Source organism: Eptesicus fuscus, chromosome 22, assembly GCF_027574615.1.
Source record: "Eptesicus fuscus isolate TK198812 chromosome 22, DD_ASM_mEF_20220401, whole genome shotgun sequence".
Lineage (NCBI taxonomy): Eukaryota > Metazoa > Chordata > Mammalia > Chiroptera > Vespertilionidae > Eptesicus > Eptesicus fuscus.
In genome coordinates this window covers 28,647,132-28,663,277 of record NC_072494.1, presented here as the reverse complement: position 1 = coordinate 28,663,277, position 16,146 = coordinate 28,647,132, and the positions used below count along the sequence as shown (strand labels likewise).

General features: G+C 48.0%; 1 protein-coding gene across 1 annotated transcript in view; it reads left to right on the top strand.

Annotated features, from left to right (window-relative positions):
• Nucleotides 1-542: 542 nt before the first annotated feature.
• Nucleotides 543-16,146, top strand: part of SMYD2 (SET and MYND domain containing 2) — a 52,450-nt gene continuing 36,846 nt past the window's right edge. The window contains exon 1 of the mRNA XM_008145973.3: nt 543-997. Coding sequence (XP_008144195.2) covers nt 828-997 — 170 coding nt within the window. The 5' untranslated portion in view covers nt 543-827. The remainder of the gene's footprint in view (nt 998-16,146) is intronic.

Below are 16,146 nucleotides of genomic sequence, written 5' to 3'. Positions count from 1 at the left end.
TCCAGGCTCTGGCCACTGCCTGGCATTGCCCCCAACAAGAGCCTTAAATTCCTCTGCTTATTCAAGGTCTGCAGTCTCCTCCCTGAGCCTGAGCACCCCCGCATTTCTCTTAGGGCCATGCAGCTAAACCCCCCCCCCCCTAGGGGGGGCAGGCAGAGGGGAAAACTAAGTTCACACCCTACCCTCAGAGCGACCCTAGAAGAATTAAAGCCTCACAAGGTTAGACACCTTTAACCCTTAGCACATCCAACTTTCCCACTGTAACGTCTCTTCCGTGTTCCCCGACGACTTCTTTAGGACATAAGCACGGAAGGCTGAGAAACATCTTTGCCCCCTTCCAATTACCCAGGGCGGGTCCTCCTACGGGCCAAGCTGACTGTCCAGGGGAGGCCTCGGGCACTGGTCCCCGCAGGCAGGCAGGCGACCATCCCGCCCCCGGGGCAGGGAACGGCGTCCTGCGCTCCGTGGAGACGCAGCGGAGGCGCAGACGTCCCACGCCCTCCTTCCAGGAGCCGCCCGGGCTGCAGTTCTTTGTCGCCGCCACACCGGAAACGGCCCGGGAGGGAGCGGGCGGCTGCCGAGGGTCCCGCGCTCTGGGCGGGGCCGCGGGACCGGTCCCCACCCCCCCTCACCCCCCTCCGGGGTGCGCGCGCGGGCCGGGCGGGGCCGTCGTCCCTTCCGGGGAGCGGTGGCCGCCGCCGCCGCCGCGTCCGCCGGGCGGCTCCCCACCCCGCCCCCCCGCGGCTCGGGGTGACGCTTCTCCAATAACAGCTCGCGGGGAGCAAGCTCGGGCCCGGCCGGCACCGCGCAGCCCTCCCGCCGCCACCATGCGGGCTGAGGGGGACGGCCTGGAGCGCTTCTGCAGCCCGGGCAAGGGCCGGGGGCTGCGCGCCCTGCAGCCCTTCCAGGTGGGGGACCTGCTCTTCTCCTGCCCGGCCTACGCCTGCGTGCTCACGGTCAACGAGCGGGGCAACCACTGCGAGCACTGCTTCGCCAGGTAGGCGGCGCGGGCGGACGCGGGCGGGAGCGGGGGCGCCCGGCCGAGGCTCGGACCGCGGCGGGAGGAAGTGCGCGCGGCGCGCGGGGTCCTAGCGCCGGCCTGTCAGGTGGCGGGGGCGGCGAGGGGGAGGTTGTCCAGGGGAGGTCCCGTGGCGGGCCGGTCGTTTTAACCCCACTGGGCCAGCCACGTGATGTAGGAAACAGGAGCCAAGTTCCCGCCACACGCCCTGTACCGCAGGTTTGCAGAGCTGCCCACGTGGGATATGCCAAACCTGGGAGTGCAGGGTGCTGCCCGCAAACGTGGGCTTGGCGCGGAGCCAGCCTTGTTCCACGCAAGGCCGTGCGCTGCCCACCCCGGGCATTGCCAGGGGAACCGGGGGCGGGGGGGCAGGTTCAGGCAGCCAGAGTCTGTCACCTTTAACTTGTGCTTCCTGAGGTGTGTTCCGTTCCCCGCAGCCCAGCCCTGCCGCAGACTTGCTTTTTCCTCCAAGGAACTTAATGACACTTGATATTCATGTAAAGGACATGGCCCCTCTTCTTCCTTCTCGCGCTCTGCACTTGGTGTTTGGAGAGAAGCCACGGGGACACTGACCACACACCTGGGATCCTAATGGACTGCGCTGATGGGGTGCATCTAGACCTGGCTCAGAACTGGGAAGACATGGTCACTGTGGGGGGGATTAGGCAGAAAGGTGTGGTTGAAAGTGGCATTTAATTGTAGCATATCCTATGCACATGTGTCTATGTTTGTATGTATGCATATATACCCACATACACCAACACATAATTACAGCCTCAAGCCTTATGATAGTTTTCAGACCTGAAAGGCACTTTAGAAGTCACCAACACAACACCCTCTCGCACCGTTTTACAAGCGGGAAAACTAATGCCCGGAGAGGAAGTGTGACTGTGTATAAAGAGTCACACCCGTGGTTCAGGGAATGAAATCTGTGGTCTCTTCAGTTTTGCCCATTTCCCAACCCCGTGAGGTGCTCAGTAAAATTAGGAAGGCTGGAAGCATGGCGTTGGAGTGAAGTCTGTACCTGGCCTCCCCCTGCTCTCTGAGAAGTGGACCCTGCTGTTCTTTCTTCGAACCCCAGTTTCTTCATCTTGGAAGTGGAGATTCTTGGGGCTGGGCGGAGGGCACCCGAGCTCCTGCAGGTTCCTTTGGAGTACAGGTCTCAAGTCCAGCATCCACCGAAGGACTCAGTCTCCGAGACCCGTGCACCTTACTCTGCATTAAGGCACAGGAAAAGAAGGGACAGGCGCTAAATACTGTAGTAATCTTGGCCAGACTCCCTAACAGAGCTGTCTTCCGCCTGGGGGAACCTGGAAAGGAACTAGATACAGAACCATGCGGTGGGCAGCGTACGGGCTGTATGTGATGTGGCTCTTTGAATTGGCGAGCCAAGAGCTAAAGGGTCATGGCACCACTTTGCAACGTTTGAGTGAAGTGAGCATTGGGTTTTCCCAAAGTTAAAAAAGGCTGCTGTGACTGGGTCCCCTTGATCTTCTGAGCCTTACTGTGGCTCAGAGCCTGAAGCAGGGTGGGTGGCAGGAGTGGCAGGAGCAAAGCAGGATCACCCACCCCAGAAGGGGTCTCCCGCCCCTCATCAGGGATCCTGGTGGTCCATGGTGTGAGAGAAGACTGCGGTGCCAGACACGTAGTAGGCACTCAGCTGGTAGTTACCCGTCCTCGCCTCAAATGAATGAAGGATCAGGTATCTCTGGGTTGAGAAGGGAGAAGCAGGGCTGAGAGATGCTTTTCTTGAGCTGTGAGTGTCCTAACTGTATCTTCTCCACGCACCCCCAGCCTTAGAACACTGATGCACAGTCAGGGTCAGCTTTGCATGTGTGACAAAGTTTGCCGCCCCCCCCCCTCTCCCCTCACCATTTTCTGAATGACACGTGTCAGGTTCACTAATTGCTGCCTTAGGCCCCGAACCAGAGCCGTCACATGCAGAGCCGTCACAGGCATTAGGGTGGTTCTCCCGCACCTCCCCCACCTTTCTCTGTTGGCTTGCGTGAACTGTCAACACCCAAGGTTCACTTCCTCCCGTTTGAAGTCAGTTAAAATAAAATAACACACGAGAAATCAGGATACTACGGCACTAGAATGACGTTAGAAATATCTTCATACTCCACTCTGTGAGTTCTGTTCAGGCCGATCAGTTCAGAGTTAGTTAGATCATTCTCATAGATTTAGCACCATTTCCTCTGTCAACTGTTTGTGGATGACCCAGGGCAAATCAGTCCGTCCCGTTGTCCTAGAGAAACGCCTGGATGTCTCGTCTCCATGGTGCCTCCTGGGAGTAGGAACAGAATTCTCAAATATTGAAGCAAACAGGGCAAAACCCACTCCTTGCCCCCCCCCCCACCCCGACCCCCCACCTTAGAAAACTATTCCTTATCCTTTCTTGTGCTGGACGTTTAATATAAACAATAGTGCTTAGATAAATGGGCCACTAGAGATGTTCCCTGTCATAGTCATTGTAGGAGGGTTTAACTTATTTTGGAGGAAAATAAGTGATTTCTTCAGGAATAATTATGTTCTATAAGTTGGAAAAAACAAAGCAAACACAAAAACCACAGGACGTTTCTTAGGTCACCTTGGAATGGGGTTGTTACTGCCAGGACAGTTCAGACCAAGGATCATTCCTGAGAGGTTCCCATTTGTGTCACATTGTCTCAGTTTGGGTAGGTGACACTTGGGAAGATGTGTATCTTGCCTCAGCTGCTGGAAGGCAGCTTCTAAAAATATAAATGTCTTCTAATTGGGAGCTGTCCTTACCAGACCTCTTAGATACATTTTATGAACACACCCACTCACATTCAAACATAGGTTTTTGGCATTGGCCAACTTTTTGTGGCAGTTTTTTGGGTGTGTTTTTTTTTTTTTTTTTTTACATTATATTTCAAACTTGGTATGTGACACATTTTAACACTGACATTGTCTCCGAAAGGGAATAGTGGGAAAATTCGCTGTAATCTAGTGAGTGTTCCATCTGAATATTCACTTCCTATGCAGGTCCTCGGGTGGGCAGACGTCCCCCCTGTTGATCTTTTATTCTCTTGGCTCGTGGGTCATTTAAGGGCAAGAATGTTGCCTTTTTATTAGTTTGTTCAGATTATGGGGGGAAAGTAGGAAGGCCTGCTGCACTTCCTTGGAATAGAGCTGTTGGAACCCAGTTTCAAGGAATTTGTATTATGTCTGGCTCACTCAGTGGTGCTTTTAAGACTTAAAATGTTTGCATAAGCAAAACATTCAGATGGAGATGCCTTATTTCAGCAGGTATAAAGACGTATGGTCCCCCAATGTGTTCAGTAGCAATGTCCATCCCCCTTCCCCCCTGTTTTACCAAACTGTCAGAGCGATCTTAGCTGCTCTGCCCACAGAAGCCGTGTTGTCTGCAGGGCTGCTGTGATTGTACTTATTCCCAGAACATTTTCTGAGAATTGGAGTCTCCAAGGGGAGAAATGGCTTCGCATGGTCTCCGATTACCTTGTTTTCTGAGTGAAAAATTGGACACTGGCTCTCAGAGAGGATTCCCCCTTCTTTTCACATGGTTTTTGTTTTGTTTTGTTTTTCCAATGGGTAGTAAGATTCAAAAATACAGACAACAGATTTCCTCTAAGAAGTTACAATGAAAGAATACAAAATTCAGCCATCTGCGTGTCAGATGAGATATTGTGTTGTCACTTTCAGCGTTTCGCTATTTCAGGTTTCTCTTTTATTTCGAGACTGCAAAGGAGGGACTTTGGTTTGAATTCTGGCTTCATCCCTTCCGGGTGGTTTGCCTTTAGGTGAATCACTTAACCTCTCTGAATTCCCAGATTCCTTTGTCTGTAAAATGTGCACATTAATACCCACCCACCACACTAGCCCTGAGATAGTGGAAATCGGGTGCTCAGCACAGCCCTAACACATAGTAAGTGGTCAAAACTGGCCTGGTGTCTGGCTTGTACTTCTTTGATGAGCTCTGCTGGCTAAATGTTAAGTAGTGTGATCAAACATTGTGATTTCAGGGAGGTGTGTGTGTGTGTGTGTGTGTGTGTGTGTTGTTTTGTTTGTTTTTAATGGTGTTGGGGTTGGAGTGGGGGATACTGAGAAGGAAATACTGGAAATGGCTGGCCAATGGAATCATCATTCAGATGGCCCATGACCCAGAGCTAAAAGAAGCAGCTCTCAAGCTCAGGCCCCCAAGAATAGTGCAGTATTTTTCAAAACCTAATGGAAATGATATCGTAAACCTACACAGATAAAGCTTTTATTATTTTTATTATTTTTCTTTATTGATTAAGGTATTACATATGTGTCCTTATCCCCCCATTGCCTCCCTTTCCCTCCCTCCCTCTGCTCATGCTCTCATCCCCCCTGTGTCTGTGTCCATTGGTTAGGCTGATTTGCATGCATACAAGTCCTTTGGATGCTCACTCCCCCTTACCCCCACCCTCCCCTACCTCCCCTCTGAGGTTTGATGGTCTGATAGATGCTTCTGTGTCTCTGTGTCTGTTTTTGTTCATCAGTTTGTGTTGTTCATTATATTCCACAAGTGAGTGAGCTCATGTGATATTTATCTTTCTCTGACTGGCTTATTTCACTTAGCATAATGCTCTCCAGTTCCATCCATGCTGTTGCAAATGGTAAGAATTCCTTCTTTTTTATAGCAGCATAGTATTCCATCGTGTAGCTGTACCACAGTTTTTTAATCCACTCATCTGCTGATGGGCAGTTAGGCTCTTTCCAAATCTTAGCTATTATAAATTGCGCTGTTAGGAACATAGGGATGCATATATCCTTTCTGATTGGTTGTTTCTAGTTTCTTGGGATATATTCCTAGAAGTGGGATCACTGGGTCAAATGGGAGTTCCATTTAAGGATTTTTTTTAATTGATTTTTTAGAGAGAGTAGAAGAGAGAGGGAGGGAGGGGGAGACAGAGAGAGAAAAAGAGAAATCAATTGGGGATTGAACCCACAAACCGGGCAGATGCCCTGACAAGGAATTGAACCAGCAGTCTTTCAGTGCACAGGACTCTCAACCCACTAAGCCACACTGGCCAGGGGTAAAGCTTTTCTTTTTTTTTTTTTTAAAGAGCCTTTTCTAGCTCCAAAGTGCTTAGACACTTTAATACACTTTCACTATGACATTAAACACATATTTGAAAAGGGGAATGGAGGAAAACAGACTTTCCCACACAGCAAGGATACCAGGGCTCCTCTCTGCTCTCTCCTCTAGACTTCAAAGGTGCCAAGTGCTGTAACATGCGTAGTTTTCATATGCAGGGAACATCATTTCTGTTTTAGCTTATAGAGGCTCAGTGCCCAAGCTGCCGGTTTGGAAACAATTTGAGATGAAAGAGACAGAACAGCAGCAGGATGTCCTGAAGTGAAATGCAAGCCCCGGTGAGTTAAAACCACCTTCTAGCACCTTTCCCTCCCAAAAGCAATTGCAGAAAATCCTCTCAATAAAGAAAGAAACACACCTGAAGATCTATATAAAATGGCATTTCTTTAAATCACATTGCTCTTTACAGCTCATAAAGCATTTCCACGCACGTTCTTATTTTGATCCTCTCGAGGATGTAGGAGGAAACTGAATGTTAGGCAGGTTAAGTTGTTTCCTTGAATTCCACTTTCTTTTTGTTGCCATATAGGTATTGAATGTCTTCTAAGGGCCAGGCTGTGTGCTCTTCACGGAGGGAGCCCTGTCTTCCTGTTTGAGTCTGAGCTTTCTCTCTCTGCCCCTTTTGGCCTGAATCAACTGTGTCATTCACACCTGGACACCAGGACTTAATTCATCTCTGGTTTCTCCTTGAATGAATGCAATTTTTAAAAAAATATTTTTTTTATTGATTTTAGAGAGGAAGGAAGAGGGGGAGAGAGATAGAAACGTCAATGATGAGAATCATTGATTGGCTGCTTCCTGCACGCCTCTTACTGGGGATTGAGCATGTGCCCTGACCAGGAATACTAGTAGAACCTTGACCTCTTCGTTCATAGGTTGAAGCTCAACCACTGAGCCATGCCGGCCAGGCTGAATGAATGCAATTTTTGCCACCTCTTTTGCTCCCCCTCCCCCCAAAAGGTAATTCAACAAACGAAGGCATTATTTAAAAAATTTTAACAAATAAATTGATTGAGCTGACTTGTGCCTGTATCGTCTCCTGTTATGGGTTCAGAGATGTTTTTATTACAGTGCTTTGGAATTTGCACAAGAGCTACATATATACCTGTATCAATTATTACATAATAAGCCATAAAAAGAACACTGGGATTTGGTGTTCTTTTGTGGGTTTGTAATATTTTTTAATCTTATGCTAGAACTAAGATGGGTTTGTCATCTCAGGCTTCAGACCTACCTACAAAGTTGGTTTCCATGCCTCTGGTAGGGCAGCATCAGCGTAGAACCTGTTTCCATTTTCTTAAACATATCCGTCCTCCAGAACCTTGCTCTGTGCAAAGTTAAGTCAGCCAGGTTTGGGAACAGGATTTATGATGCAGCTATTCTAGGAGGCCCTGCACGGTGTTTCTGTGGGATAAGCCGATTGCACACTGTCTGAGAGAGGGTTCTTTAAAAAATGCTGAGGAATGTCCTAAATTTCTTTGGAAAGATTCGGGGCTCGGTGCGACACTCTGGCAGCAACTGGTCTTCAGGAGGACTCAGAATCGGGGAGAACCTGGGACAGCACAGTTGCCGGTTTTTAGAACTTGAGGTAGAGAATTACAAAGGAAGTTCCTATTTATGTTTGTGCTTTAGGCTTACCTCTTTTGCCTTTAGGTTAATATCCCCTTTATTTTTTCTTGTCGATGTAAAGAAATACAAAATAATCACAATTTTAAGCCACTTTATTTCTGCTTCCCAAGGAGACAATTGGTCATTATAAATATCCTTTATATTCCTGGAGTCATTAATGACTTGTCACCCCCCCCGACACACACACACACACACACACACAGCTTTTTTGTGGACCTCAGGTGTAGAGTGGATGAGGCATTCATATTTATTCATATTTCAAAGCATGCTTTCATCTGGCCTGTGCAAGGCCAATTTGATTTAAGAGAATGCCCCCTGTTACTGAGTCCTTAGTGCCATTTCTGCTCCTCTCACAAGACAGCCAGCCCAGCCCCTCTCTAGGTTTGCCTGCATGTCTCTCTGAGTGTGTGCGTATGTCCTGATCCTCACCAGGGAGCTAGGCAGACCTAGAACAGGGCACCCCGATTGTACTTGACCAGATGCAGCTGTTGAGGCCTCCTCCGGGCAGCCTGGTGGCCCTGAGACTTTCTGTGGTCGTGCCTCAAAGCGACCACCCTGCCCCTGGCCCCTGGCCCCTGGCCCCTGGACAGCGGCCAGTTCTGGGACCGGAGGTCTGTCCCCTCTCCAGGGCCTTGCATGATCAGTCTCTGCACATCGCCATCCCCTTTCCCACCCACACTCCCAGCCCTCTCATCTTTGGATTTCTAGCAAATCTGCGGTAGTTTAGGGGTGCAGTCCTCCAGCAGGGAATTGTCTGAAGTAACTGCCTTTTCAGGGGCTGAACCCACGACCTTGGCCTCATTAGCACAGGCGCTCTACCCAGTCACAAAGCCGCACCACCTCACTTTGTGCAACTTCTGCTGACTCTGTTCCTACCACCCTCAGCGGCCTCCTTTTCAATTGCAAAGGCGTTCACACCAACACAATAGAACAGAAGGAAATCAGATCTCTTCAAGACCTCTCTGAAGGACAGAAATCTGCAATTTAGCGGGGAAAATAATGCCAAAAAGTCTTGAGGGCACAGGAAACAACTTATCTTTCTAGTTCACGCGTTTGCTGAGACCCCAGCTGTGCCTCTCAGATTCTTCTTCCATCAGACATTTAAAAATAGTTGTGGCGCTCCTTGTGTGCCAATTTATTAACATAAAATCTGGTGGCTCTTGTACACGGAGTGGAAGGTTTCAGTGATTGAATGGAAATATTGTATGCATATTAATAAAGTGGATTAGCTTAGCTTTTACGGGAAGGAGTGCATCGGAAAATTCCTAAATGCTTATCTGTGGTGAATGTATAATGCCTAGAAACCAAAATGAATGCTTGCCACGATAGCTGAGACAGCGGTGTGTATCCACGCGTGCACTGTGATGTACAGTGCCCCCAGGACTCGTACTGTCCCCTGAGGAGAGAAGAAATAAGGCCAGCTCAAGGGAGAGGGGAATTTCACACCAGGGCTTGATGACACTGGCTTATGGGGGGGACTGGGGGAGGGGGAGGATGGAGGTGGCGAGAAAGTCTGGCTGACCCATGAGATACAGTTTTTCATCTGAGCCAAATAAAAAAAAAAAATGTCAAGGATTTGATGTCCTGGCTCTTGAGAGGAGTTAGGTTGCAATCTGTGACAAAAATGGAAAGACCTTGGACTTTTTCACTTGGGTCTGTGAGTACCAGGAAGGACTCTGCGGGGCTGTGGGTCCGGCCCGGGCTTATATTCTGTTGATTCTCCTCACTGGGGTGATGTTGGTATAAGAAACACGTGCCTTGTGCCGCCTGCAAAATCCCTTCTCCGTCAGTCACACAAATATGTAGCAGAGTTGTCACCGCAGAACCAGCTCAGAATGGCCCTATCCTGTTTGATCGTTCCAGAGACAACAGAGCAAAACCGTTAAGTCACGCGGTGGAAGCGTGGGTAGAGGAGGGAACTTTGACCTCCAGCTGTCCCCAGCCGGAACCAAAGTCCACCCCCACCCCTCAGCCCCCACAGAACCAAAGGACCGGGACATGACTGGAACTTGAACACCGGAACCCTTTCAGATTCCAAGGGTCCCTTGTCCAGGAAGATCCGGTGCTAACACCCCTTTACCATAAATGGCCAAGTTCCAAGGTCCTCCAACTAAAACTTGTCCTGCCAGCCTGTTCCCCCAGCCCCTTAAAAACCCTAAACCTAGTCCAGCGAGCAAGGTGGGTCGGAGGCACCATTATGTCTCTCATCTCAGTGGGTGCCTTCTCGATCAGTAAACCTTTTCTTACTCCAGACCCTGACATTTTGAGTTTGGGCCATTCACAGCATCGGACACGGGAACTTTGGTTCCATAGCAGTGACGATGCTGTTCACAGTGATGGCCTCAGATGTTCCCAACACCTCAACAGTAAGACATTGAATTATGAGCAAATGGTAAACTCCCTGAGAGCAGGGATTCTGTTGTGTGAATGTATGCAACCGGTAATTTTATTTACGGAGCACTTGCTGGGTTCTAAATCCCTGGGAGACAGCTGTGAAGAAAAGGGACAAAAATCTGAAACACGGCAGAGCCCATGTCCAGTGCCTTGAACTGTGTATGGATTCAGCGGATGCTGGTGTTGAAGGCACTAAGGTTTGGGGTTGAGTCTTTTCCTTTATTTCATTAAAAACTGGTAATCCATGCATGTCATAAAGAAAATTCTGTCAAAGAAAATTCTGGTTCACCACATACTCTATCTAGTTCATGACTTATGCAAACTAAGGGAGGTCTTTGATCAGATAATATTAGGTCTGATGAAATTGTAACAGCCCCACATTATGTTCAAGGACCAACAGCTTTGGCTGGTTTTTGGAAGTTAATGAAATTTAGTCTACTCATACACCTGAGAAAATACTTCTAAGTGTCACTCTTAAAAACCTTTAGGGAGCCCTAGCTGGTTTGGCTCAGGAGATAAAGCGTCGGCCTGGGGACTGAAGGGTCCCGAGTTCGATTTCAGTCAAGGGCACATGCTTGGGTTGCGGGCTCGATCCCCAGCAGGGGGCATGCAGGAGGCAACCTATCAATTATTCTCTTTCATCGTTGATGTTTCTATCTTTCTCTCCCTCTCCCTTCCTCTCTGAAATAAATAAATAAATATTTTTTAAAAAACACCTTTAGGGTTGTTGTATTTTTCATCTGATAAACTCTCAGGCTCACAAGATAGTAGGAATTTAGAAACGATCTACTTATTTCACTCAATATTTCATTGACTTGGGCACATTTTTGGGCCTTCTAAGACACCCAGCTACTAAATATTGCCTGGATACAGGGAGGGAAGAAAGAAGCCCACCTCCACCTCCTCTTCCTGTGCATCTCCAGGGAATGGCCCTGGTGGCAGTGCCCGATGGGAGCTTCAGGACTGGGCTTCAGGAGTGAAGTGAGTCCAACTTCCTCTGCAGTGTCAGTGTCACTCACAGTCCCAACTTGCATGCGCGCGCACACATGCACCCACGTGCACACACACACACCCATATCTTTGGTAAATGTATAATGCCTATTCTCCCCTCTGTCCTTCTGTGCCTGGATGTCTCTCAGGTTCTGGGAAGTCTGTCCTGGCGTCTGCAGCCGGGATCAGCTCCCTTCGCCTTCGCTCCATTGCACCTTCCACACTTCCTTCCCCACACCTGCTCCTTGAGTACAGGAACCGGTCTTACCTCGTCTTGGTAGCCCCCGCACTTAGCCCGAGGCCTAGCACTCTCGTACCTCGGTCAGTACTGATGAAGGGAATAGTCTCATTTCTGTAACTTCTTTCACTGGTGGCTCTTCGGGCCGGCTTCACCGCCGACCTCAGTCTACAGCTCTGTTCACTTTGGAAATGAGTCCTTGCCAATACTTGCAGAACCCTTCACTGGTTCCCGTTTTCTTTAGGAGAAAATCTTGACTGCTCAGGCCCTCCCCATGAAGTGCTCGCCCCATCCTATCCAGCGTTCTCTCTCCCTGCTATTTTGCCTAGACCCTAAACGCAATCTGGGTGGTCTTTCTTCATTCCTTTTCCTTTATCCGTGTTGTTCTTCATTCCTCCTTTGCCCATGTGTAACCTAGAAGGCCCCGTCCCGGTAAGGCCTTATTCCCTAAGTCTGTTCTTCCTCCACAGAGATCCAACTCAACTTACATCTCTAGTATGAAGCTCCCTTTTAAATATTCCAGCCCACACATCTCTTAATTTTATTCATATATATAACCATTTTTCATTCTTCTATGTATATTGATTAAACACCCTACTGTCCCAGCACTGTGCTGTAACCCTGGGGATTCTAAGATGATCAGGACAGCGTTCTCTGTAGGTGCCCTCACTTTCGTGTCTTTAACGAGCGCAGTCCCAGGAGTAGCTTCCTGCTGTCAGTTCAGTGTCATCTGAATCATCTTGCCTGATGTTTATATTAATCACTGTCATGAAGGTAGGGCGTATTTCCTCAAAAAGCTCCATTTTTATAAAAATACCGTTCCTCCAGAGCCTGACACATTACCTTACACGTAGAAAATAATACTTTCTGAATAGAAATTATTTGGCTAAGGTAGATTAACGTACTTCGTCCCTGCCTCATGGACAATGTTTTATAGTATAAAAAGGGTCCTTTATTCAGAAATCAGTAAGGATTGAAAAAAAAAAAAAAGTCTGCTTTTTCGCAACGGGTTTGCAGCCAGAACACGAGGGTCGTGAAAGACTCATTTGAACATCATCATTATTGGAGACCTAGATTCCCGCAAGACTGCCACTACTGGCATCAGATCTATAGATGTGGGGGATCGACAAAAGAACCATGGAAAAGTTTGACAAGGAGGACGCTGCTGAGATGGGGAAGGGCTGCCTGGGTCTTAGGTAAACTGAAGGTTGAACGTGAGCGTGGTATCACATTGACGGCTCCCTGTGGAAATTCGAGACCAGAAGGTATTATATGACCATCATTGATGCCCCAGGTCACAGAGACTTCATCAAAACCATGATTACGGGCTCATCCCAGGCCGCCTATGCCGTCCTGATTGTTGCTGCAGGTGCTGGTGAACTTGAAGCAGGCATCTCCGAGAATTGGGCACACCTGTGAGCAGGCCCTCCTGGCTTACACACTGAGTGTGAAACAGCTGATTGTTGGTGTCAACCAAATGGATTTCACTGAGCTGCCCACAGGCAGAAAGGATATGAGGAAATTGTTCAAGAAATCAGCATCTTCATGAAAAAAAATGGGCTATACCCAGACACAGTAGCATTTGTCCTAATTTCTGGTTGGAATGGCAACAACATGCTGGAGCCAAGTGCTAACCTGCCTTGGTTCGAGGGACAGAAAGTCACCCGGAAAGACGGCAATGCCAGTGGGACCCACTGCCTGAAGCTCTGGATTGCATCCTGCCACCAACTCTGCATCTGCCCCTCCAGGATGTCTACCAAGTGCGTGGCGTGGGCACGGTCCCTGTGGGCTGAGTGGAGACTGGTGTTCTCAGTGGTGGTCACTTTGCTGCAGTCAGCGTTACAACTGAAGTGAAGTCCGATGAAATGCACCATGAAGTTTTGAGTGAAGCTCTTCCTAGGGACAGCGTGGGCTTCAGTGTCAAGAACGTGCCTGTCAAAGACGTTGGTCGTGGCGATGTGGCTGGTGACAGCAAAAATGACCCACCAGCGGAAGCAGCTGGCTTCACAGCTCAGGTGATTATCCTGAGCCATCCAGGCCAGATCAGTGCCGGATACACACCGGCGTGGATTGTCACACAGCTCGCCTTGCTTGAAAATTTGCTGAGCTGAAGGAGAGGAGTGATCGTCATTCTGGTGAAAAAGCTGGAAGATGGCCCTAAGTTTTTGAAATCTGGTGATATTGCCATCATCGATATGGTTCCTGGCAAGCCCGTGGGTGGTGAGAGTATCTCGGACTACCCCCCTCTGGGCGGTTCTGCTGTTCGTGACATGAGACAGACAGTTGCTGTGGGTGTCATCCAAGCAGTAGACAAGAAGGCAGCTGGAGCTGGCAAAGCTACGAAGTCTGCCCAGAAAGCTCAGAAGGCTAACTGAATGAATATTATCCCCAATACCTGCCACCCCCGTCTTAATCAGTCGTGGAAGAATGGTCTCAGAACTGTTTGTCTCAACTGGCCATTTAAGTTTAATAGTAAGAGACTGGTTAATGAATACAATGCGTCATAAAACCTTCAGAAAGAAAGAAGAATGTTTTGTGGACAATTTGGGTTGTTTTTGTGGGCGGGGGCAGTTTTTTAAGTTATTTGTTTTTAAAATCAGTACTTTTAAAAAAAGTTTATTGATTTTAGAGAGAGAGGAAGGGAGAGTGATGAAGAGATAGAAACATCTATGAGAAACATCAATCGGCTACCTCCTGCACACCCCCTACTGTGGAGCCCAAACCGGGGCATGTGCCTTGACCAGGAATCGAACCATTTGTGACCTCGTGGTTCATGGGTCAACAACCACTGAGTCATGCTGGCTGGGCTAAAATCAGTACATTTTAATGGAAACAACTTGACCAAGTATCTGTCACATACTTTTGAAACCCATTTTGAAAAGTTTAATGAGGAGGAAACAAGAAAGAAAAATGTCTGATACAACTATTTAAACAATATCTGGTAAGTTTGAGTTCTCAGGGTAAAATCCACAATTAGGGTAGTTCACCTACACAAATTGGCAATTCGATTAATGATTGTTTGTTTATAGAAAAATAGGATGAGAGGGTGACACCTCAAAATTCTTCTGCAAGCAATTGAAAAGATACATTTTCTTGTTAGATTCAGGACAGATCACCTGTTTGTTGGGCAAGGAGTTAATACTCATGTTTGGCTGCAGAAGGCCTGACTATATTCTGGAACTCACACTTAGCATTAGGTCAAAAAGGTATTTTCACACATTTTTTTCCTACTCTGCGGCCTGAATGTTGAAGTGAGGAATACAATGGGGAGCATTTTGAGTTTTTAAATAGTTAAATTTATATGACTTTGGTTTTGTCCCTTCCCTTGGAATGTAAACACCTGGGTGTTATGGAAGTTAGGGCAAAGGTGGTCATAGGGGAATCTAATATTATTGGTGTTCCAAAGTATAATGATAACCTCTGCCACCATTAGAAGAAATGGTGGCTGTTACTTATTGTCAGTTCCTTTATGAGAGAACTGAGATAAAACGAAAGGCATTCATTGTTTCTCTCCTTTTGACTTCAGTAGGCGACAGAAGTGGAAGATAAACTAGGAAAAAAAGTGTCATTCTGATCTCCCACAAAGGTTAATGAAGAACGTGTTTCCAGAGTCAGATGTTAAATATTAAAGGGCACATCTGGTCTTGGGGCAGGCTTGAGCTGTTAGGGTTTTACTGGGTCTACAGCCGTGGTCGGCAAACTGCAGCTCGCGAGCCACATGCGGCTCTTTGGCCCTTGAGTGTGGCTCTTCCACAAAATACCACGGCCTGGGCGAGTCTATTTTGAAGAAGTGGCGTTAGAAGAAGTTTAAGTCTAAAAAATTAGGCTCTCAAAAGAAATTTCAATCGTTGTACTGTTGATGTTTGGCTCTGTTGACTAATGAGTTTGCCGACCACTGGTCTACAGGATGGGGCTGGACGACGTGCCGTCCAGGGGCTGGAAAGAGTAATTGAGTGTTCACTGTGGGCTCTACCTTTTTCTCCTCTATTCATGAACTGCTCTTTCTAAGGCAAAGGTAAATTCCATGCCAGCCAAAGCCTGCATTAAAACAAATCCTAAATCAGTAAATCAGTGTCATTTTTTTTTTCATTTCTGAGCTTAGCTAGAGTCATATTTATAACACTTTATAGCTTGATTGAGGAATAACTGACAAATACTGCTCCTGTTTAGAGGGTACGACAGTATCCATTGTGGAATGAGGACTAAGATCAAGATCATTAACACATCACCGCACAGAGTTAACTTTTTTGTCTGTGCGGTGAGAATGCGTAAGCTCTACCCTCAGCACCTTTCAAGTATACAATACTTTATTATTAACCGTAGTCACCATGATGTACATTAAATCCTCAGAATTTACCACCGAAAATGTGTACCCTTTGACCTACATCCCCCCCATCCCCTGCAGTGTCATCATTTTGTAGCAAGGCCAACCATTCATTGCCCTGACCACCAAAGCCAGCTTTCTCCTTGTAAATCCAGTTCCGATTCCTATAGTTGGGGAAACCTATTAGTTGCTCCCTCACTGCCCTAAATATTTCCTGCCTCCCCCAGGGGCCCCAGGCTCCAACTTTTAACAAGCCCCAGAACAAAGCCTCATGCGAAGGGGAGGTTCAGCAGGGCTCTGGGAAGAAGCTCCCCCCTGCCCGTGGGCCCCGGTTCCCGGCTCCATTGTGGATTAAAGTGACAGGGAGCATCTTTTACTGTCACACAAAAACCCAGAGCCTTCGTATTATCCTTGGTCCCCCGACTAGGGTTATAATAGGGTTCCGC